Source organism: Ranitomeya imitator, chromosome 3 (genome assembly GCF_032444005.1).
Source record: "Ranitomeya imitator isolate aRanImi1 chromosome 3, aRanImi1.pri, whole genome shotgun sequence".
Lineage (NCBI taxonomy): Eukaryota > Metazoa > Chordata > Amphibia > Anura > Dendrobatidae > Ranitomeya > Ranitomeya imitator.
In genome coordinates, this window is record NC_091284.1 from 806,654,298 (window position 1) to 806,679,710 (window position 25,413).

General features: G+C 42.7%; 1 protein-coding gene across 1 annotated transcript in view; it reads right to left on the reverse strand.

Annotated features, from left to right (window-relative positions):
• LOC138671246 (cyclic nucleotide-binding domain-containing protein 2-like) overlaps nucleotides 1-25,413 on the reverse strand; it is a 385,035-nt gene that overhangs the window by 246,456 nt on the left and 113,166 nt on the right. Inside the window, exon 7 of the mRNA XM_069759242.1 lies at nucleotides 8,293-8,455. Within this exon, the coding sequence (XP_069615343.1) occupies nucleotides 8,293-8,455 (163 nt within the window). The remainder of the gene's footprint in view (nucleotides 1-8,292; nucleotides 8,456-25,413) is intronic.

Consider the following 25,413-nt stretch of genomic DNA (forward strand, 5'->3'; position numbering starts at 1 on the left):
ATTGCGGAGTCTATTTAGTCTGACATAGTATTGTCTAGTTTGTTTTATGTGTTTGCGCAAGCATACTAGTCCTTTCATTGGGGCTTATACTGATCTAGGGGTTTGCATGGCTCCATTGTGGGACTCTTTGTAGTAGGATTTTAGACATTCCCCTTTCTTTCCTCGCAGTTTTTTTCCTCTATGCGCGGTCTCTAGCTTTTTCCTACATATTGTGAATGGTGGATCCTGTGTGATCTACTGTATATAGAGGTGTTATCAGTCATTGTACAGGAGGAGGAGGTGAGCTGTGATATCACCTATTGTGAATGGTGGATCTTGTGTTATCTGCTGTATATAGAGGTGTTATCAGACATTGTACAGAAGGAGGAGGTGAGCTGTGATATCACCTATTGTGAATGGTGGATCCTGTCTTATCTCCTATATACTGAGGTGTTATCAGTCATTGTACAGGAGGAGGTGGTGAGCTGTGACATCACCTATTGTGAATGGTGGGTCCTGTGTTATCTACTGTATATAGAGGTGTTATCAGTCATTGTACAGGAGGGGGAGGTGAGCTGTGATATCACCTATTGTGAATGGTGGATCCTGTGTTATCTCCTGTATATTGAGGTGTTATCAGTCATTGTACTGGAGGAGGAGGTGAGCTGTTACATCACCTATTGTGAAGGGTGGATCCTGTGTTATCTACTGTATATAGAGTTGTTATCAGTCATTATACAGGAGGAGGTGAGCTGTGACATCACCTATTGTGAATGGTGGATCCTGTGTTATCTACTGTATATAGAGGTGTTATCAGTCATTGTACAGGAGGGGGAGGTGAGCTGTGATATCACCTATTGTGAATGGTGGATCCTGTGTTATCTCCTGTATATTGAGGTATTATCACTCATTGTACAGGAGGAGGAGGTGAGCTGTGATATCACCTATTGTGAATGGTGGGTCCTGTGTTATCTCCTGTATATTTAGTTGTTATCAGTCATTGTACAGGAAGAGGAGGTGAGCTGTGATATCACCTATTGTGAATGGTGGATCCTGTGTTATCTCCTGTATATTGAGGTGTTATCAGTCATTGTACAGGAGGAGGAGGTGAGCTGTGATATCACCTATTGTGAATGGTGGGTCCTGTGTTATCTACTGTATATAGAGGTGTTATCAGTCATTGTACAGGAGGAGGAGGTGAGCTGTGACATCACCTATTGTGAATGGTGGATCCTGTGCTATCTACTGTATATAGAGGTGTTTGTTGTGAATTCCGTTCTGGAGCTCCCTCCTGTGGTTGCTAATGGTATTTTTGTGAGTTCTGCTCTTGGGCTCCCTCTGGTGGTTTCGAGTGGAACTGCTGCTCCTTTATGTAGCTGTAGCAGCTGCCTTCACTAATCGCCTTGCCTGGGTTTGTTATTTAACCCCTTTACCCCCAAGGGTGGTTTGCACGTTAATGACCGGGCCAATTTTTTTTTCTGACCACTGTCACTTTATGAGGTTATAACTCTGGAACGCTTCAATGGATCCTGGTGATTCTGACATTGTTTTCTCGTGACATTTTGTACTTCATGACAATGGTAAAAATTATTTGATAGTACCTGCGTTTATTTGTGAAAAAAACGGAAATTTGGCGAAAATTATGAAAATTTTGCAATTTTCCAACTTTGAATTTTTATGCAATTAAATCACAGAGATATGTCACACAAAATACTTAATAAGTAACATTTCCCACATGTCTACTTTACATCAGCACAATTTTGGAACCAAAATTTTTTTTTGTTAGGGAGTTATAAGGGTTAAAAGTTGACCAGCAATTTCTCATTTCTACAACACCATTTTATTTTAGGGACCACATCTCATTTGAAGTCATTTTGAGGGGTCTATATGATAGAAAATACCCAAGTGTGACACCATTCTAAAAACTACACCCCTCAAGGTGCTCAAAACCATATTCAAGAAGTTTATTAACCCTTCTGGTGCTTCACAGGAATTTTTTGAATGTTTAAATAAAAATGAACATTTAACTTTTTTTCACAAAAAATTTAATTCAGCTCCAATTTGTTTTATTTTACCAAGGTTAACAGGAGAAAATGGACCCCAAACATTGTTGTACAATTTGTCCTGAGTATGCCAATACCCCACATGTGGGGGTAAACCACTGTTTGGGCGCATGGCAGAGCTCGGAAGCGAAGGAGTGCCATTTGACTTTTCAATGCAAAATTGACTGGAATTGAGATGGGACGCCATGTTTGGTTTGGAGAGCCCCTGATGTGGCTAAACATTGAAACCCCCCACAAGTGACACCATTTTGGAAAGTAGACCCCCTAAGGAACTTATCTAGAGGTGTGGTGAGCACTTTGACCTAACAAGTGCTTCACAGAAGTTTATAATGTAGAACCGTAAAAATAAAAAATCATATTTTTTCACAAAAATTATCTTTTCGCCCCCAATTTTTTTTTATTTTCCCAAGGGTAAGAGAAGAAATTGGACCTCAAAAGTTGTTGTACAATTTGTCCTGAGTTCGCTGATAGCCCATATGTGGGGGTAAACCACTGTTTGGGCGGATGGGAGAGCTCGGAAGGGAAGGAGCGCCGTTTGACTTTTCAATGCAAAATTGACAGGAATTGAGATGGGACGTCATGTTGCGTTTGAAGAGCCACTGATGTGCCTAAACATTGAAACCCCCCACAAGTGACACCATTTTGGAAAGTAGACCCCCTAAGGAACTTATCTAGAGGTGTGGTGAGCACTTTGACCCACCAAGTGCTTCACAGAAGTTTATAATGTAGAACTGTAAAAATAAAAAATCATATTTTTTCACAAAAATTATCTTTTTGCCCCCAATTTTTTATTTTCCCAAGGGTAAGAGAAGAAATTAGACCCCAAAAGTTGTTGTACAATTTGTCCTGAGTACGCTGATACCCCATATGTGGGGGTAAACCACTGTTTGGGTGGATGGGAGAGCTCGGAAGGGAAGGAGCGCCGTTTGACTTTTCAAAGCATATTGACAGGAATTGAGATGGGACGCCATGTTGCGTTTGAAGAGCCACTGATGTGCCTAAACATTGAAACCCCCCACAAATGACACCATTTTGGAAAGTAGACTCCCTAAGGAACTTATCTAGAGGTGTGGTGAGCACTTTGACCCACCAAGTGCTTCACAGAAGTTTATAATGCAGAGCCGTAAAAATAAAACAAAATTTTTTTCCCACAAAAATTATTTTTTTAGCCCCCAGTTTTGTATTTTCCTGAGGGTAACAGGAGAAATTGGACCCCAAAATTTGTTGCCCAATTTGTCCTGAGTGCGATGATACACCATATGTGGGGGGAACCACTGTTTGGGCACATGGTAGGGCTCAGAAGGGAAGGAGTGCCATTTGAATGCAGACTTAGATGGAATGGTCTGCAGGTGTCACATTGCGTTTGCAGAGCCCCTAATGTACCTAAACAGTAGAAACCCCCCACAAGTGACACCATTTTGGAAAGTAGACCCCCTTAGGAACTTATCTAGATGTGTGCTGAGTTCTTTGACCCACCAAGGGCTTCACAGAAGTTTATAATGGAGAGCCGTAAAAATAAAACAAAAATTTTTTCCCACAAAAATTATTTTTTAGCCCCCAGTTTTGTATTTTCCCGAGGGTAACAGGAGAAATTCGACCCCACAATTTGTTGTCCAATTTGTCCTGAGTGCGCTGATACCCCATATGTGGGGGGGAACCACTGTTTGGGCGCATGGGAGGGCTCGGAAGGGAAGGAGCTCCATTTGGAATGAGGACTTAGATGGAATGGTCTGCAGGTGTCACATTGCATTTGCAGAGCCCCTAATGTACCTAAACAGTAGAAACCTCCCACAAGTGACACCATTTTGGAAACTAGACCCCCTAAGGAACTCATCTAGATGTGTTGTGATAGCTTTGAACCCCCAAGTGTTTCACTACAGTTTGTAACGCAGAGCCGTGAAAATTAAAAAAAAAATCTTTCCCCCCAAAATTATTTTTTAGCCCCCAGTTTTGTATTTTCCCGAGGGTAAGAGGAGAAATTCGACCCCAAAAGTTGTTGTCCAATTTGTCCTGAGTACGCTGATACCCCGTATGTTGGGGGAAACCAACGTTTGAGCGCATGGCAGAGCTCGGAAGGGAAGGAGCGCCATTTGGAATGCAGACTTAGATGGAATGGTCTGCAGACGTCACATTGCGTTTGCAGAATCCCTAATGTACCTAAACAGTAGAAACCCCCCACAAGTGACCCCATATTGGAAACTAGACCCCCCAGGGAACTAATCTAGATGTGTTGTGAGAACTTTGAACCCCCAAGTGTTTCACTACAGTTTATAACGCAGAGCCGTGAAAATAAAAAATCTTTTTTTTTCCCACAAAAAATATGTTTTAGCCCTGAGTTTTGTATTTTCCCAAGGGTAGCAGTAGAAATTGGACCCCAAAAGTTGTTGTCCTATTTGTCCTGAGTACGCTGATACCCCATATGTTGGGGTAAACCCCTGTTTGGGCACACGGGACAGCTCGGAAGGGAAGAAGTACTGTTTTACTTTTTCAACGCAGAATTGGCTGGAATTGAGATCGGACGCCATGTCGCGTTTGGAGAGCCCCTCATGTGCCTAAACAGTGGAAACCCCCCAATTATAACTGAAACCCTAATCCAAACACATCCCTAACCCTAATCCCAACAGTAACCCTAACCACACCTCTAACCCTGACACACCCCTAACCCTAATCCCAACCCTATTCCCAACCGTAAATGTAATCTAAACCCTAACTGTAACTTTAGCCCCAACCCAAACTGTAGCCCTAGCCCTAACCCTAGCCCTAACCCTAATCCTAACCCTAGCCCTAACCCTAGCCCTAACCCTAGCCCTAACCCTAACCCTAGCCCTAGCCCTAGCCCTAACCCTAGCCCTAACCCTAGCCCTAACCTTAACCCTAGCCCTAACCCTAGCCCTAGCCCTAACCCTAACCCTAGCCCTAACCCTAGCCCTAACCCTAGCCCTAACCCTAGCCCTAACCCTAGCCCTAACTCTAACCCTAGCCCTAATGGGAAAATGGAAATAAATACATTTTTTAAATTTTTCCCTAACTAAGGGGGTGATGAAGGGGGGTTTGATTTACTTTTATAGCGGGTTTTTTAGCGGATTTTTATGATTGGCAGCCGTCACACACTGAAAGACGCTTTTTATTGCAAAAAATATTTTTTGCGTTACCACATTTTGAGAGCTATAATTTTTCTATATTTTGGTCCACAGAGTCATGTGAGGTCTTGTTTTTTGCGGGACGAGTTGATGTTTTTATTGGTAACATTTTCGGGCACGTGACATTTTTTGATCGCTTTTTATTCCGATTTTTGTGAGGCAGAATGACCAAAAACCAGCTATTCATGAATTTCTTTTGGGGGAGGCGTTTATACCATTCCGCGTTTGGTAAAATTGATGAAGTAGTTTTATTCTTCGGGTCAGTACGATTACAGCGACACCTCATTTATATCATTTTTTTATGTTTTGGCGCTTTTATACGATAAAAACTATTTTATAGAAAAAATAATTATTTTTGCATCGCTTTATTCTCAGGACTATAACTTTTTTATTTTTTTGCTGATGATGCTGTATGGTGGCTCGTTTTTTGCGGGACAAGATGACGTTTTCAGCGGTACCATGGTTAGTTATATCTGTCTTTTTGATCGCGTGTTATTCCACTTTTTGTTCGGCGGTATGATAATAAAGCATTGTTTTTTGCCTCGTTTTTTTTTTTTTTTTCTTACGGTGTTTACTGAAGGGGTTAACTAGTGGGCCAGTTTTATAGGTCGGGCCGTTACGGACGCGGCGATACTAAATATGTGTACTTTTATTGTTTTGTTTTTTTTATTTAGATAAAGAAATGTATTTATGGGAATAATATTTTTATTTTTTTTTCATTATTTTGGAATATTTTTTTTTATTTTTTTTTACACATTTGAAATTTTTTTTTTTTACTTTTTTACTTTGTCCCAGGGGGGACATCACAGATCAGTGATCTGACAGTTTGCACAGCACTCTGTCAGATCACTGATCTGACATGCAGCGCTGCAGCCTTCACAGTGCCTGCTCTAAGCAGGCTCTGTGAAGCCACCTCCCTCCCTGCAGGACCCGGATCCGCGGCCATCTTGGATCTGGGGCTGGAGGGAGCAGGGAGGGAGGTGAGACCCTCGCAGCAACGCGATCACATCGCGTTGCTGCGGGGGGCTCAGGGAAGCCCGCAGGGAGCCCCCTCCCTGCGCGGTGCTTCCCTGTACCGCCGGCACATCGCGATCATCTTTGATCGCGGTGTGCCGGGGGTTAATGTGCCGGGGGCGGTCCGTGACCACTCCTGGCACATAGTGCCGGATGTCAGCTGCGATAAACAGCTGACACCCGGCCGCGATCGGCGGCGCTCCCCCCGTGAGCGCTGCCGATCGCATATGACGTACTATTGCGTCCTTGGGAAGTAAAGCCCACCCCACATGGACGCAATAGTACGTCTAATGGCAGAAAGGGGTTAAACCTGCTCTGGGCTTTCGTCCATGCCTGCTGTCAATGTTCTTGGTTGGATTTGGTTCTTTCCTTGGAATTTTCATATGGCCAGTCCTTGTCTGCAAAAGATAAGTTTTTGCTAGTTTTTGTTTGTCCATTTGTTTGGACTCTATTGCTTTGCAAATATGTCTCTTTTTGTCCAGCTTGTCACTATGTCTTATTCAGGCTAGCTAGAAGCTCTGGGAAAGCAGAATTGCCCCTCCACACCATGAGTCGGTGTGGAGTTCATTTTTGTAAACTCTGCGTGGATTTTGTAGTTTTTATACTGACCGCACAGTATCCTTTTCTCTCTGTCTATCTAGTTTAGTATTGGCCTCCTTTGCTGAATTCTAATTTCATTTCTTTGTACGTCATTTCCCTCTCCATTCACAGTCAATATTTGTGGGGAGCTATCTTTCCTTTTGGGGGTTTTCTCTGAGGCAAGATAGCTTTCTATTTCCTTCTATAGGGGTAGTTATTTCTTAAGCTGTGAAGAGGTGTCTAGGGAGAGTCAGGAACATCCCACGGCTATTTCTAGTGTTGTTGTTAGGATTAGGGACTGCGGTCAGTAGAGATACCACTTTCTCAGAGCTCGCTCCATGTTGCGTTTTAGCCACCAGGTCATATCAGTGTGGCCTCTTAACCATCAGGTCATAACAGGTGTTATCAGTCATTATACAGGAGGAGGTGAGCTGTGACACCACCTATTGTGAATGGTGGATCCTGTGTTATCTACTGTATATAGAGGTGTTATCAGTCATTGTACAGGAGGAGGAGGTGAGCGGTGACATCACCTATTGTGAATGGTGGATCCTGTGTTATCTACTGTATATAGAGGTGTTATCAGTCATTGTACAGGAGGAGGAGGTGAGCTGTGACATCACCTATTGTGATTGGTGGATCCTGTGTCATCTACTGTATATAGAGGTGTTATCAGTCATTGTACAGGAGGAGGAGGTGAGCTGTGACATCACCTATTGTGATTGTGGATCCTGTGCTATCTACTGTATATAGAGGTGTTATCAGTCATTGTACAGGAGGAGGAGGTGAGCTGTGACATCACCTATTGTGAAGGGTGGATCCTGTGTTATCTACTGTATACAGAGGTGTTATCAGTCATTATACAGGAGGAGGTGAGCTGTGACATCACCTATTGTGAATGGTGGATCCTGTGTTATCTACTGTATATAGAGGTATTATCAGACATTGTACAGGAGGAGGAGGTGAGCTGTGATATCACCTATTGTGAATGGTGGATCCTGTGTTAATTGTTGTATAAAGGTATGTTGCCTGTCATTATAATGTTGCCTGTGAAGATATTGAGACTACTGGAAAGTGTTCCTGAAAGAACAAGAAGCACAAGTCTAAAATAGTCCTGGTGGCCAGTGTGAAAATTGCAAGATTTCTATTTTTCTTTTTTCTATATAGATTGTGATATGAAAAAAAAAATATTACCAAAAATGTTTAAAAAATAACTTTAACATAAAAACCTGATGTAAATAAGGGGTCAATTTCTGAAAAGTTTGTTTGCTGGAGTCTCAGGCCAGTCGCAGGTAGAGCGATGGCACCGAGCCCTGCTTTGTGATTTTTGTGTGAGAGTTTTCATTAAAGCTTGATTGATTGATTTTAAATCAGAGCGGAGCCGGCGGACGTTTCCCCAGCGCACAGGACATAAATTGGAATGTATTACTCATTATAATTTACAAACATCCACTTATCTGCAGAGCGGCTTATTCTGACTCCATCACGCAGACGGCATTTAAACGACGACCACGTACCCCAAAGTACTTCCCTTTCTTTAGGAAGGCCACCGTCTTGGAAAAATGCTCCCCTGTCTTCTTGCTGCTTGACACTTTGGTGACTACCGCCATGCCTGAGAGAATCAGGTAGAAGTTCTGAGCGACGTGTCCTTGCCTTATGATGACTCTTCCAGGCCCAAAACTACGAAGCAAATTAGTGCAATTTGTTAACAATGCTAAGCACATCCAGACGGAGGAGCCAGGGCTGTTAAATAGCCGAGCATTTCATACATATTAATTTGGCAAAGCAAGTTAAAGACATCACGCTCCATTCTAACAACTGTCTGGCACTCGTTCAATAAATAAGAATTAGCAGAAACTTTGAAACTTTCTCTTTTTACCATAACTTTGATATGGAGTTTTGCCAAGAACGTCTCGGTTGCTTAGAGTTTCTGATACTCAGGGAATATTTATTTTCAGAGGCTCGTTCGAAATATCTCGAAAAGACGTGTCCCATGGGCGCACTGGAAATTATGTACACAGCCGATTTCTCGATGGCTACACCTTTCATTAAAATTAATAGAATCCCAAATACCAAAGTTTACGTTCCTACCTCGTAGCCATGCGGTTCTTCCTACGTTAGAGTTGTCACTAGTGATGAGCGAGTATACTCGTCACTCGAGATTTCTCGAGCATGCTCAGGTGGTCTCTGAGTATTTGGGTGTGCTCAGAGATGTAGTTTTGGTCTCCGCAGCTGCATGATTTGCGTCTGCTAGACAGCCTGAATACATGTGGGGATTCCCTAACAAATAGGCAACCCCCACATGTATTCCGGCTGTCTAGCAGAAAGCTGCTGAGACAAAAACTAAATCTTTGAGCACTCCCAAATACTCAGAGACCACCCGAGCTTGCTCAGGAAATCTCGAGTAACGAGTATACTCACTCATCACTAGTTGCCACCCCTACTGTGCCAGCCATAGGAGTAAGGCCATGCGTGGTGGCACTGACAAGGCGGTAGTGAGTTCATAAACAGAACAGGCATGCAGCTGCTAAGGCTTTTTAAGTTGACTGTTTGGTGGGATTATGAATTTTTGCAGGACCACAGCCTAATCACCCATGAAACTGCATAGCTTCCAACCGTCCCGGATTCAGAGCGACTGTCCCGATTTAAGGGCACAGTCCCGCTGTCCCGGCAAGTCAGCGCAGCTCCTTAAACTGTGTTAGTGGCCACGCTTGGTATTGCAACTCTTCTCCCTTTAACTTAGTGAGTGTCCAATCTGGGAATGGCCACCAAACAGTGTAGAAAGCTGTAATGTTCTGATCTATACACTGTACATCGAGCCTCCGACAGACCTGAAGAGGGCAAATCGTAGGGGTGCCAGGTGTCAGACCCTCACCTATCTGGACAGGTCATCAATATCACATCACTGGACAGCCCTTTTAACTATCAGCCGCCATGTTTTCTTGCCTTATACTAATAATGGCAGTAGTAATATCGCATGTGGCCCTATACTAATAGTTAAAAGACATTGAGCTGGATTTTGGAGTGGGTTTCCATGTGACATATAAACGCATGTTCACATTGGCCATAAAACAGACAAAACCTACAAGAGACAAAATGAATATAAACCCTGCCGTGACTAAATAAGTAAAAAGCAAAAGTGCATTTACATAACATTGGGTTCTTAGTAACACTGTTTTTTATCACAAATAGCATAAAAGCCAACCCACCACAGCATGGTGATCCTATTCGGGATGGTAGTGTAGGACTATCCTGAATAGGGTCACCTTGCCATGGTAGCATCTCCGCAAGAGAAATTAACATGCTGTGGTCCTGAAAGACGCACCTCATGTCAGTTTCCTCGCACAAAGACGCACAATGGACATGAGATTTCTGGAAATCCCATCCATTATGCTGTAACATTTGGCCTCTGCGGTTCCGATGCTGCGTAAATGCACAGTGTCAACACCGCATCAATTCCTAATCATGGGCACGTACCCTTAGATACCGAAACACCTACATCCCAGAGAGTGTTCCTCATTTGGGTCGATATTGTCAAGGGGGTTTTCTTCACCGTTGAAGAGATTCTGTGATCATCCACCATTGTTGTCTTCCATGAGGTCCAAGTATTTTGAGTTCACAAGCTCTTTGTTTTCGTGGAATGTACCACGATTTGGTCACTCCTAACATTTTTGCTATCTCTGATGATGTTGTTCTTTTTTTTCAGCCCAACGGTGGTCTATTTCTCTTCCATCGAGAGGTCATTTGAACACTTGTTGTACGTTCACAGCTTCCAAATGCAAATGTCATGCCTGGAATCAGCTCCGGATATTAATTGATCATGGATTAATGAGCAAATAGCTCATGTAGCCTATTAAAGAGCTGCTAAGATAATTGTCTAATTACTTTTGGTCCCCATAAAAAGAGACAGCTACATATTAAAGAGCAGAAATACCCTTGCTCCAATTGAAGTACAGTCAAATTAAAGCTGAGAGTCTGCACTTTAAGTCCATATTGATTATATAACTATATCTTGAATACAACAGCATATTGTATAAGTATATGCTCAATTACATCCCTCTCTGTCCCATGGGGGTGTTAACAATTTAATGAGGGGGAATTCAAATAATATGGGTGGATACTAAAGAGAATCTTTGTGAGCATTTAAGAGCATGTAAATTTTGCAAAAAAACTCAAACCTGAGAGCATAGGGCTTCAGGAGCTTCTCTTGGGTCAACACTGGCAACTTTGCAAAGACAAAAGAAAAGAACAGCAAAAAATAATTAAAGACAACAGCTGAAACCACTATATAGTAAAAAGAAAAATTGAAAATCTCTCTTGTTCACTACATAAATGACTATCAAGCTAAGGAGATGCCAGCTGAGCATAATTCTTCATGACGCGTTGGCCCAAAACCACTGTCCATTGTAGAATTTTGCATTCCGAAATTGACTTCATTAAGCATCAACATTAATTTTTCTAAATATTAAGTGCCCGGCTTCATCCAGACATTAGAACACCCACTGTATCCTGAAGAACAGATCCTCGATCTCAAAGACTGGAGATGTAACTAGGTCACTGTTTTTCATGCACGTTAGAGTCGTTCTGTTTGATCACGGGGAAAAGCTGATTTAAGCGTCTGTCAGACATTATCAGTCTTCCCAAGCCCGTGAACTCCATTCCGAGCTCCCTCTGATAATATGACATAACAATGCAACAAACATTTTTTGGAGAATAAGAGACAATTTACTTCTGCTTAATTATCTCAAGTAGAATTCTTTTTCTGTCTTGGCTTCAGTCAATGATGCACTCAGGGCTGGATCATAGATAGGTCAAAAGGAACAAAAAGGAGCCTTTACTACTGAGCATTGGAGTGACTTTCAGGCATAAAGTAGATATGCAATTTGCTTTTTTTACTTTTTCTTTCTTGCCAAGATGTCTACAGAAACAGTATGTATAATAAATTATGTTTCTCTATTATTAAAGCTTCCATTAATTCTTAGAACTGAGATTTTTAAATAGTCATGATCGACTAGATGGAATCTTCTTCCAAAAAGGTGAATTTCCCTAAATTTTATATTACATACTGGGCAAAGTTTGAAGAGTGGCCTCATGAGTCCGTCCCTCAACCAATATGTAATAAATTAAGAAATACAGTAAAAAAAATACCAAAAATAATCAACTGTGATGTCACAGATGTAAAAATATCACATAAGCAGAAACCAAGCCAAAATGAATTTCCATCAGAAGTCGATATAGGTTGCCAGAGCCATTTTTCCTCCATGGAGACACCTCCATTACTGGAAAAATTTAACAGTGTTTTAGGCAAAAAACATACATTATAATGACTTTATGTCAGAAATTTGCCACCTGATGGGTTTCAGCAGTTTATCACCAAACGTTGTTAATGAGACCTTATGAAATGCCACTATAAAATGTCAGAATAGTGGCATATATAAAAGAGAAGAAGTCCCATAGAAAGGATCAAAATTAGTGCCCATTATGGTGCCACTTTTTGCCACCCAGGATAGGAGGAAAGTTCTTTGTTATCCATCCGGACTCTTTTAATGTATTTTTGACCAGTTAACCATTTTGTTTGCTCACAAGATAGTTCCTCTGGGGAGGGACTTCCTGTGCAGGTTTTCATCACCCTGCTGCAAAAAAGGAAGTAAAACATCCAGGAGTCGAACACCTCTTTATGGTCCTAAAGGGGGAGAAATTTTTGTACTATATTCACCCTTGTGTTAGAAGACCTCATCTTGGTTGATTGTATATATTAGGTGAAATAAATATTGAACTCGTCATCAATTTTCTGAAGTAAATATACTTCTAAAGGTGCATTTGACATGAAATTCTCGCCAGATGTCATTAACATCCCATCCAAGCCACACAGGCAAAGAAATCAAATCATAGATGTCCAGAAATTAAATTAGGTGTAATAATGAGAAATGACACTGGGAAAAAGTATTGAGCCCATGAAAAAAGAGAAGTGCATTGAAAGCTATGACACCAGCTGAAATCTATTAGTAATTAGAAGGCAATCATGCCACTTAGTGAAAAATAATACCAGCTGGTTCAACTGATGGTCTTTGAAAAAGTATATCATTACCAAGTTGCCACACAATAAACATCTCATGATACGTTAAACCATTGAGTAGAGAGGGGCGAACCCGAACAGTAAAGTACGGGGTCCCTACCAAACACCTACTGTTCAGGCACGGACCGCACCAGGAAGTCCATGTTGCTGTTCAGGTTCGGCGCCCCTAACATCGGGTGTTTCTCGTGCTGTCATGTGCATGACAACATGTCAAACACTGCCTTTGATCGGCGATTAAATCATTATTTTCCTTTGGGGAATTTCTCTGAGGCAAGGTAGGCTTATTTTTCTATCTTCAGGGCTAGTTAGTTTCTCAGGCTGTGCCGAGTTGCATAGGGAGCGTTAGGCGCAATCCACGGCTACCTCTAGTGTGGTATGATAGGATTAGGGATTGCGGTCAGCAGAGTTTCCACGTCTCAGAGCTCGTCCTATGTTAGTAACTATCAGGTCACTTTGTGTGCTCTTAACCACTAGGTCCATTGTGGTTCTGAATCACCTGTTCATAACAGGCTAGTAAGGGGCCATGGATATTGATCCCCCCAGCTTAAAAATAGCAGAAAATGTGCATCTATTAGATGCGTCAATTCGGGTGCTTTGCCCAGCTCTTCCCACTTGCCTGTGTAAGTGTCAAGTGGGGTTCATATTCGTGGGGTTGATGTCACCTTTGTATTGTCCGGTGACATAAAGCCCACGGCTTAGTATTGGAGAGGTGTCGATAAGATACCTATCCATTACTAATCCTATAGTTGTATTGTAAGTAAACACACCGCCAGAATAAAGTCCTTTATTTAAAATAAAAAAACACACTTTTACATTTTTATCTAAAAATAACAATCCCAGTTATTCTCACCTAATGTCAATTCCACTGAAACCCTCGTCTCCTGTCATAAAACAAAAATAATAAACAGCAATATCCTCACCTGTCGGTCATTCTGTCACATGTCGTAACCCATGACTGGGATTAAACAGTTTCAACCTGGACAGTGCCAAGATGCGACCATCCAGGCTGAGAACCACTGAGTAATATTGCAGCGCCCCAGAGTCCTGGTCGTTGCAGTAATGTCGCTCTTCCACCAGGAGGAGTGATGTTACGTCTGATGGCACCAAAGGAGTTTACCCTGCCAGGTATCACAAGACCCACAACACACTTCACACTCCAGGCCACCAGAGGGAGCAAGGGTTCTATTTACTAGGCCACTCCTCACATAGGGTAAAACTGGTGTGTTGGATAGGAAGTTAGGGAGAAGGAGGAGAGGAGAGTTCCTGGCTGGAGAACGACGAGAAAGGTCTCCAGGTCGAGCTGGCTAGAGTGAACTCTAGTCAGATCCAGACTACGGTCGAAGGAGGAGAGCGAGGGTACACAGAGCTGCGCCTGCAACCCATGCGGCAGCATCCTAAGAAAGGACACAGAGAGAATTGTGTTCTAGGGAGTGAGACATGAAGTCACGGCAAAAGGAGAATAGAAAACCAGAAGGAGTCCTGTCCTGTGAGAGGCTGCCTCTTTCTGGAGCGCGGACCGGTGGCCGGAACACCGAGGGAGTAATAGAATCTATGCTTTACTTCAGAGACTGGCAGGGCAGTTAATTTCAAATTGGCTGTCCGACCTAAGAACCTAAGAAGACATGGTGGCAATTGTGGCGGAGGGGTGTCTCTAGGGTCCTTATAAAATAGCCTCAGGCCACGACCGTCATACGGGTTTGTCCTATCCATCTGGGGGACAGAGAAGAGATAACATCCACAAAACTTGTGAGGACCTTACCGAGTTGCTCAGCAGGGGGGTGCTACAACGCACGAGCGCTAGTAGGAAGGCTACTGATTTCCACCTGGAAAGGGGGACTCTGGAAGTGTCATCAGACCGGCTGGACTCTGCTTACCCTGTAATCCTGTACTCTGGACTATGGATGCTAAAGCCTTCAGTAAAGGTAAAGAGACTGCACCCATTGTGTCCTCGTTATTCACCGCGTCTTACGTCATCCACCATCACCATCTACACCTCTGGGAAGCCCTGGGGAGACACTTCACCTGTGGGAAGGTATACCATCTAGCTGCCATTACATCACCCCAGCGGACCCCTAAGCAGCGTCGGTCACTCTGACCGAATGCCACAGGTGGCGTCACGAACTTCATTTCATACGAACTCTGCCTTCTAAGTGGGCGCCCCTCATAGGGCCATGGTCTGGGTCGGGCCACCATGACATCCTCGCCGAAGGAACTGAAGGACCCGGTACCGAGTACCCCATTGCCCTTACGTGGGAGAGATCCAATATGATGCTGTGAGCTCAGTCTCAGTGACTAGCAGTGACATCATCAAAGTTACCGCAGGTCACTGAGGCTGCTTTCCCAGCTGGGCCAATGAACTGCTGTGACCTCTGTGAGATCACTGCTAGCACAGTTAGAACGAGTCTCGCGGTGCAGCATTGAGCTCAGAGAGTTTACCGGGAGAAATATGAGGCTTTTTCTCACTGTGCTAGTGGTGATCTCATTGAGGTCATCGCAATTGGTGCCTGGTTTGGAAAGCAGCCTCAATTACTTGCTGTAACCTTGATGATGTCACCCCTAGTCACTAAGTTTGAGCTCACAACAGCACATTACTCAGTGGTTTTCAGCCTGGATGGTCGCATCTTCGCACCGTCCAGGTTGAAAAATGTTTAATCCTAGTAATGGATTATGGCATGAGACACAACGAAGAATAGGTGAGGGATAAGGTTGTTTTTGTTTTTGTTTTTTTACAGGAGACATTGGCTTCATTGCAGTTGGGTGATAGGTGAGTACAACTGTGTTTGCTATTTTGAAACAAAAAAGTAAAAGTGTGTTTTTTTAATTTCATTATTTAATTATTTTATTTATTGTTTATTTTCAGTATAACTACAGTATTAGTAATCTATAGGCTTCTTATAGATGCCTCTCCATTACTAAGCCGCAGGCTTGATGTCACCAGACAATACAAAGGTGACATCAACCACCCAAATGTGAACCCCACTTGCCACCGCCACCGGGCAATTGGGAGGAGACAGGTAAAGTGCCAGAATTGGGGCATCTAATAGATGCTCCTTTTCTGGGCAGCAGCGGGCTGCTATTTTTAAGCTGGGAGGACCACTATCCATGGCCCTTTACCAGCCGGAGAGTTCCAGCCCCATGCTGTCTGCTTCAACTTGGCTGATTGTCAAAATATTTAAAGAAATAAATTTAAAAAATGGCGTGGGATCCCCTCTATTCCTGATAACCAACCTTGCTAAAGCTGACAGCTGAGTGTTGTAGCCTGCAGCTGTCAATTTTGCCTGGCTGGTTATCAAAACTACAGGGGAACCCTCGCAGTTTTCATTAATTTTTTTAAATATTTATTTAGAGCGCAGGCCCCGGCTGATGAATACTCCCATCAGCTGTGCCTGCTCTAGCTATTATTAGCAGCTGATGGCTGTTGGAAACCGTGGCTGTCTGACTGGCAATAATGATTTTACTGCCGATCAGAGGCAGTGTTTGTCGCACTGTCATTCACATAACAGCGTGGCAAACACTAGATGTTTCGACGCCCATTCAAGTGAATAGGGTCCGGTTTTGGATCCAGGTACCTGAACCCGAAATTTTTTTTACTGTTTGGTCAAACCCGGGAAAACCCGAATATTCAGGGGTCTACCCATTTCTACCAGTGAGCTGTCCCAAGACCTTTGCAGCCTTACTGTAGCAAAACATACTGATAGCATTAGTTACAGAAGAATTTCTAAACTACTGAAGCTTCCAGTAAGCACTGTTGGGGCAAGTGGAAAGAACATAATTTCACCATAAACCGGCCATAACCAGATGCTCCCCGCAAGATTTCAGCCAGAGAAGTGAAAATAAAAATAATTATCAGAAGATTTCCATGTTGTCCAACAGCCAAGGACCACCTGTGCAGAGCTACAGAAAGACCTGGAATCAGCAGGTGCAATTGTTTCAAAGCAAACTATAAGCAATGCACACAGCCTTCAAGGCCTGTATGCATGATCACCATGTAAGACTCCATTGCTGAACAAAAAGCATGTTTAAGAATGTTTACAGTTTGCTGAACAACACTTAGTCAAGCCTGTGAAATACTGGAAGAATATAGATTGGTTAGCTGAGACCAGAATTGAACTCGTTGAATGCCATAATATACACTATGTTTGGAGGCAAAAAGGCACTGTACAGTATATCACCCCAAAGCACCATAACAACAGTGAAATTTGGAGGTGGAAACATCATGGTGTGGGGTTCTTTTTCAGACTACGGAACTGGTAAACTTCACGTAACTTAAGGAAGGATGAATGGACAAATGTATCGAGACATTCTTGATAAAAATCTGCTATCGTTGCTTCTGCCAGGATGATGAAGATGAAGCGAGTGTGGACATTTCAGCATGACAATGATCTCACGCACACAGCCAAGTGTCTCCATTTGTTTCAGAGAAAGAAAATAAAGCTACTAGAATGGCCAAGTAATCACCTGACCTGAATCCAATAGAAATTTTATGGAAGGAACTAAAGCTCAGAGTTCACAGAAGGAGCCCACGGAAGCCTCAGGATTTGCAAAGCGTGTGGAAGAATGGGCCAAAATCTCATCTGAGCAATGTCTGCAACTAGTTTCTCCATAGAGGAGGTGTCCTGAAGCTGTCATCACTAACAAAAGCTTTTGTATGAAGTACTAAATAAATGTATGTTCAATACTTTTTCCCTGTGTAATTTCTCATTGGTACACATAACATAATTTATGGACATCTATGGTTTGATTAATTTGCCTGTTGGATTGGATGGGTTGTTACCGACATCTGGTGAGAATTTCATATCAATAACGTCTTTAGAAATATATTTAGTTAGAAAATTGGTGACGTGTTCAATACTTATTTCACCCGCTGTATGTGCAATTGTTTATTTTTCACTTGAAAAAGGTGCTAGTCCAGAGTTGAAGTTCGTTGTGGGAATAAAAACTGTTTAACTTATCTTGGTCCCAAGGATTCTTTATTACAGCAGCGCATCCTGATATCGTGCTATCGTCCAAACTGGTCACCCAGGATATCATCACTTCATGACTAGTGGGAAGTGTGACCAGTGGAGCATCGGCATTGGAGTGATGGGGAAGTAAATGGGTAAGCAATGATTATTTATTTTTTTTTTTATAATGTTCGCTACTTTTGGCAAACTTTTCTAAAATACCAGAAAACATCCAATGATACAATTGTGTCTACCTGCAGGTACCACTAGGTGGAGCAAAAGAGTTGGCAGCATACTATTTTATGAATGACTTAAAGGTTAAAACGGTATACAGTAACCTGATCAGCTCCCCCTAGTGGCGGGTGAAAGTAGACAGATTTGTCTTCCCTTTAAATGTGGGAATTTAAAACTTTGTATAAAAAAAAATAAAGCTCCAAACGCTATAAAAAAGTAGAAATACATTTTGCTCTAGGATTCACATTCACTAAATTAAAAATACATTAATACATTATAATGTTATTTTTTTAACCTGCTTCATTCACGGTGATCACCAACATGCCTACACAGCAGAAACTTTGTTTTACAATGGAGCTTTGCCTCCTCAGCGGCGAGGACAATAACCATGGCTCAACCTATTAGTTACACCCATGACTATGTGTCTGTTATAGGATCAGGACCAAGACTTCTCAAACTTTTTTTCACTGTCTCAACAACCCAACCATGGTGATGCTTGAATGTCACCACCAGTTTATCCCTGTCAAGAGGAACACGTACTGTAAAGTGTCACTAGTGATGGCCAAAGAATATTTAGCACCAGCCAAAAAACAGTAATAGCAACCATACCTTCCACAATAGCCACCATGTCCTTCTTACCATCAGCCCAACAATTTACCATCTCCATTATCCTTCCTCATATGTTGCAAAAAGAAAATGTACATGTAAATATCAGTTCCTGTGCTATTGTCTACCTGGAGGAAGTGTGTCATGTCCTGGGACAATAAGTTTGTTTTACAGATTTAAGGCCCCCATAAAAACTAGAGAATAGGTGGCCAAATCCACCTTTTTTTGAAAATCCAACCAACCATAATGCATAAGTGGTCCCAGACTCTCTCCCAACACATGGTGTTAGAATAGAAGGATCAGATATGTTGTATTTCAACCCCCAATTATTTTATTATGCCCCCTGATCCAGGGGTCTCTAGCAGAGGTTTATTCTTCTCACCCCATCAGAAGACGTGAATGCTCAACTGAGTCTAGCATTGGCGGCACGAGAGGGAAAGCTGTCAGCCAAACAACTGTTCAGCAGATAGCTATCTGTGTGGCATGGGTGCCTTTAGAAGTACCCGAAATGCATACCATGAACTGAGGATATCTCTTTTGTACAGTCCACCCTCACAGTTGGAAAGAACTGCATTATTGATGTACCTGCCAACTCTCCCCCAATATTTGGGAGACTCCCAAAACAATAGAGACCTCTCAGAATCCGGAATAGTCAGCACATGTCCCACGCCCCATCAATACTGCCTGAAACCTCCTGGAAAATTGGAGCTTTTCTAATTTAGAGATGCCGGAAATGTGATATAAATTGGAGAAGAATGAACTTGGAGGGGTATGACTTGGAGAAAAGGAGTATGGTAATGCCTGAAATTTAAATTTAATGCAGTACGAGACGGATTGCCCAACCTCTACACCAGGGGTGGGGAATCTTTTTTTCTGTCAAGGGCAATTTGGATATTTACACCATCCTTCGGGGGCCGTACTAACTCCGCCCACAAAGTACATCCTGACTCTGGCAGTGGTTTCAGGACGTAATCTTTCATTGCATGCCCTTCAATATTCAATAGTGAACACTGCATGTGTGTGCCAACAGAGCAAGAAGATATTAATGAGCTGGTTGTAATCAAAATATACCTCCCTGCCCAAGAATGCGGTCCTTAAAAATCTGCTCGGGGGCCTGATAAAAGGTCATTGAGGGCCGTAAATGGCCCTAGGGCCTGAGGTTCCCCACTCCTGCTCTACACCATCATAGAAAAGCTGGCAAGAATGATTACACTGTCTCACTTATTTTCAAAAGTTGTCAGGTTCAGTTATGAAATGAGCCATTTGTGAATAATTTTGACCTCCTGAAATCAAAACTAAAAATGAACATTTTTGTTTGTGTAAGATCAAAGAGTTTTCCTTTTACTGCTACAATATAATTAATACATAAAAGTTTCAATCCTTTGAAAACATTTTTATTTTTGCAAATATGAGGATGCAGAATATGTTGCTATGCCAATTTGCTGATATTTATTTAGAAGAAACTTAGCAACAATTCCAATAACTAAAATCTGTCTAAATGCTACTGAAAATGTATACCCACTTACAGAAATTGCACTACAAAGTTTGGACCTCATTCAGTGACAACTCCTTTTTGCTTGTCTCTTGTACTCCTGCTTGTAATCTGCAAGCATTGATGGATTCCAATTTCCTTGCTATCTTTTTCTCCATTGCCTCAATATCTTGATGAAATCTCTCACTGCTCCGTAGTTTGGTAGAAAAAAGACTAGCTTCGAATGTAAGAAATTAATCTTCAAGGACATGTTACAGCCAAGATTCTTACATGTTTTGAGAAGATTTTCCACCAAGTCTCGATAGTTATCTGCTCTTGAGTTTCCAAATAAATTAGTTATCACTAATACGAATGCTATCCATGCTGCCTTTTCCTTGCTCTACAACAAACTGAGAAAATACTCATCTTGAAGAAGCTTATGAATCTGAGGTCTAATAAAGACTCCTTCCTTAATCTTTGCATTACTCAACCAAGAAAATACAGTGGGGCAAAAAAGTATTTAGTCAGTCAGCAATAGTGCAAGTTCCACCACTTAAAAAGATGAGAGGCGTCTGTAATTTACATCATAGGTAGACCTCAACTATGGGAGACAAACTGAGAAAAAAAAATCCAGACAATCACATTGTCTGTTTTTTTAACAATTTATTTGCATATTATGGTGGAAAATAAGTATTTGGTCAGAAACAAACAATCAAGATTTCTGGCTCTCACAGACCTGTAACTTCTTCTTTAAGAGTCTCCTCTTTCCTCCACTCATTACCTGTAGTAATGGTACTTGTTTAAACTTGTTATCAGTATAAAAAGACACCTGTGCACACCCTCAAACAGTCTGACTCCAAACTCCACTATGGTGAAGACCAAAGAGCTGTCAAAGGACCCCAGAAACAAAATTGTAGCCCTGCACCAGGCTGGGAAGACTGAATCTGCAATAGCCAACCAGCTTGGAGTGAAGAAATCAACAGTGGGAGCAATAATTAGAAAATGGAAGACATACAAGACCACTGATAATCTCCCTCGATCTGGGGCTCCACGCAAAATCCCACCCCGTGGGGTCAGAATGATCACAAGATTGGTGAGCAAAAATCCCAGAACCACGCGGGGGGACCTAGTGAATGAACTGCAGAGAGCTGGGACCAATGTAACAAGGCCTACCATAAGTAACACACTACGCCACCATGGACTCAGATCCTGCAGTGCCAGATGTGTCCCACTGCTTAAGCCAGTACATGTCCGGGCCCGTCTGAAGTTTGCTAGAGAGCATTTGGATGATCCAGAGGAGTTTTGGGAGAATGTCCTATGGTCTGATGAAACCAAACTGGAACTGTTTGGTAGAAACACAACTTGTCGTGTTTGGAGGAAAAAGAATACTGAGTTGCATCCATCAAACACCATACCTACTGTAAAGCATGGTGGTGGAAACATCATGCTTTGGGGCTGTTTCTCTGCAAAGGGACCAGGACGACTGATCCGGGTACATGAAAGAATGAATCGGGCCATGTATCGTGAGATTTTGAGTGCAAACCTCCTTCCATCAGCAAGGGCATTGAAGATGAAACGTGGCTGGGTCTTTCAACATGACAATGATCCAAAGCACACCGCCAGGGCAACGAAGGAGTGGCTTCGTAAGAAGCATTTCAAGGTCCTGGAGTGGCCTAGCCAGACTCCAGATCTCAACCCTATAGAAAACCTTTGGAGGGAGTTGAAAGTCCGTGTTGCCAAGCGAAAAGCCAAAAACATCACTGCTCTAGAGGAGATCTGCATGGAGGAATGGGCCAACATACCAACAACAGTGTGTGGCAACCTTGTGAAGACTTACAGAAAACGTTTGACCTCTGTCATTGCCAACAAAGGATATATTACAAAGTATTGAGATGAAATTTTGTTTCTGACCAAATACTTATTTTCCACCATAATATGCAAATAAATTGTTAAAAAAACAGACAATGTGATTTTCTGGATTTTTTTTTCTCAGTTTGTCTCCCATAGTTGAGGTCTACCTATGATGTAAATTACAGACGCCTCTCATCTTTTTAAGTGGTGGAACTTGCACTATTGCTGACTGACTAAATACTTTTTTGCCCCACTGTATATCATTGAGATACTTGAATGCTTTTGCATTTTTATCCATTGCCTTTACAAAGTTATTTATTAGGCCCAAGCCCAACTTGATAAGCAATGGTGGAAACAAATTCTTCTGTTGGTAACCTGTTGATGCAGGACATTTTTACTCCCAGGCTGAAGTGAATGTCGGAGAGGCAAGTCTCTATTATTGTAGTGATATTCTCTATCATGACTATCCCGCTCACACAGAAAGCAGCAGTACTTTGTGTATCCACCCTGAAGACCAAGTAAGAGGAAAACCACCTTTAAGTCACCACAGAGGGGCCACAAATTTTGGTCATAGTTCAGGTACCTCAACAGCTGATTCATGTCATCATAGGTTTCTTTCATGTGGACGACGCAACCAATTGGAATTGAAGGTAGCACATTGCCATTATGAAGCAAGATGGCTTTTAGGCTTGTTTTGGATGAATCGAAGAAGAGCCTCCATTCTTCTAGATTACGACTTCTCCTCAGAGTTTCCATTAAACTGTTAATGTTGTTGCATGCTAAAGATTGCCATCTATGAAGAAGTATTGGACAAGATCTTTATCATGGTTGCTGAACAAAGAACATTGCCCGCTAGGAGACTCCACTGCTGTAGTCTGGAACCTAAGATCTCAGCCTTACTCTTAAGGTACCGTCACATTTAGCGACGCTGCAGTGATCTAGACAACGATCCCGATCGCTGCAGCATCACTGTGTGGTCGCTGGAGAGCTGTCACACAGACAGCTCTCCAGCGACCAACTATGCGAAGTCCCCTGGTAGCCAGGGTAAACATCGGGTTACTAAGCGCAGGGCCGCACTTAGTAACCCGATGTTTACCCTGGTTACCAGTGCTAATGTAAAAAAAAAAAACACTACATACTTACATTCCGGTGTCTGTCCCCCGGCGCTGTGCTTTCCTGCACTGACTGTGAGCGCCGGCTGGCCGTAAAGCACAGCGGTGATGTCACTGCTGTAATCTGCTTTACGGCTGGCCAGCGCTGACAGTGCAGGGAAGCAGAACGCCGAGGTATGCGACAGACTCCGGAATGTAAGTATGTATTGTTTATTTTTTTTTACATTTACACTGGTAACCAGGGTAAACATTGGGTTAGTAAGCGCGGCCCTGCGCTTAGTAACACGATGTTTACCCTGGTTACCAGTGAAGACATCGCTGAATCGGCGTCACACACGCCGATTCAGCGATGTCTGCAGGAGATCCAGCGACGAAATAAAGTTCTGGCCATTCTGCTCCGACCAGCGATCTCACAGCAGGATCCAGATCGCTGCTGCGTGTCAAACACAACGATATCGCTAGCCAGGACGCTGCAACGTCACAGATTGCTAGCGATATCGTTGTGAGGTTGTTCAGTGTGAAGGTACCTTTAGGCAAATCCAAATCTCTAGCAAGATCGTTAAGTTAACTTTGTGTTATAAGGTGTGGTTCAGTTAATTTTGCTGAAAAAATGTCTGGGTCGTGAGAGGAAGATGCTTCATGACACCAAGCGCCCTCTCCTTCCTCACTTCACTTGACTGAAAATGTTTCTGGTGCTTTTGGAACCGGCAGTTCTTCTGTATGTGGTACTGGTCATATTACAGATGGAAGGTTTGGATACTGTAAAGTCATTTTCTTAATCCTTGAAACTCCTTTCCTAATCGGTGGCACAATGCAGAAATAGCAATTTGTAGTGTAATCAGTTGGCTCTCTCCAGATCATTGAAACTGTAAAAGGCATAGATTGTCTCTTCCCATGCAACGACTGTGTAACGTCACTGCCGCTTGCCGAGCCCACTCATACTTACATGTCCTCGGCGTCCCGGCGCGGCTCCTCTGCTGCAGCGTCTCTCCTCCGGTGCTCGCTCCCGGCCTCTGCTGCTTGTCGGGTGCGCGCGCACGCCGGGTTCAGTTCTGTGCGCGCGCACTTCTGATCCCTCTCCTGCATCTCCTGCCCTGTCCTCTCTATAATATTGGAGGACTCTCACCCGGAGGTAATGCGCAGCACTGCTACAAATTCCATCCTCTTCATTTGTGCATTCAAGTGGTCTTGGCTGCCCGTGGTCTCTGTGCATTCCCGTGCTCTCTGACTTTGGGTTTCTTTCTCCGTCTCTGCAGTACCCTGCCAGTTCCTGTGTCCCTGCGGTGTTCCTGCCGATTCCTGTGTCCCTGCGCTGTTACTGCCAGCCTCTGTGTCTCTGTGCCTGTTCCTTCTTTTTTCCGTCTTGTTCCCCCAGCTCCCGTGGCGATAATCCCTCACGGGCCTGCCCCTAACTCTCCCTGTATAGGGGGTGGTCCATCTGGTTAGCTCGTCCGTGAGGGGTTCGTTATCACGGTCCAGAAGGTCCACTTTTGTTTTTCCACCCTAAAGCGCCACAGACTGGATGTGATGCACATCTGTTGTAGCATATGTGTGGAGCTCAACCATTGTCCTGATCTCCTATTCTGCAGCCAAAATACAGGTTGTAGGCTTTCCCTATCATGGTAGTCAAGTTTTGCCTCTGATGCAAAAGTGACTTCTCTGCATATGTAACAAAAACTATTCACTTTGTTTATGCAAGAATGAAGCATATCAGAAAAAACATATAGAAGCATGTCAATGTACTAAAAAACTAAGCTAAGAAATCCTAAAACTGTATACATTGCACGGAGAGCATTTATAAAAGTAGGTGATGGAACTGTAATTAGGGTTACATCATTGGATCAGAGTTGGCATTTTTTGATTGATCACCTTAAGATAATCAAAGACCGAAGGCTCAATAGACTAAACAGATGATGTAATAGATGAGATACTAACAATGTAATAATGATGATGAAATAATAAAGATGCATTTTTCTATAAGCCTTCATGAAAGGTGTCATAAGTAATTACAACCTCCTCTGGATCTTGAAAATTAGAGTCAATCATCAAATTTAAAGAGCTTATCCACTACTTTATCATTGATGACCTATTCTTAGGATAGGTTATTAATGTCAATTGCGTAGCTGCTGCGTCTTGATAGTGGCTGGGGCTGAGTACTGCACATCCACATGCACATCCTTCTGCAAACGAGACTTCTCATTGCTTGCTTTTAAAAATGGCATTCTTCTTGTCACTCTTCCATAAAGGCAGATTTGTGTTGTATACAACTAATAGTTTTGCTGTGGACAGATTCTCTCAACTGAGCTGTGGATCTCTGTAGCTCCTCCAGACTGACCATAAACCTT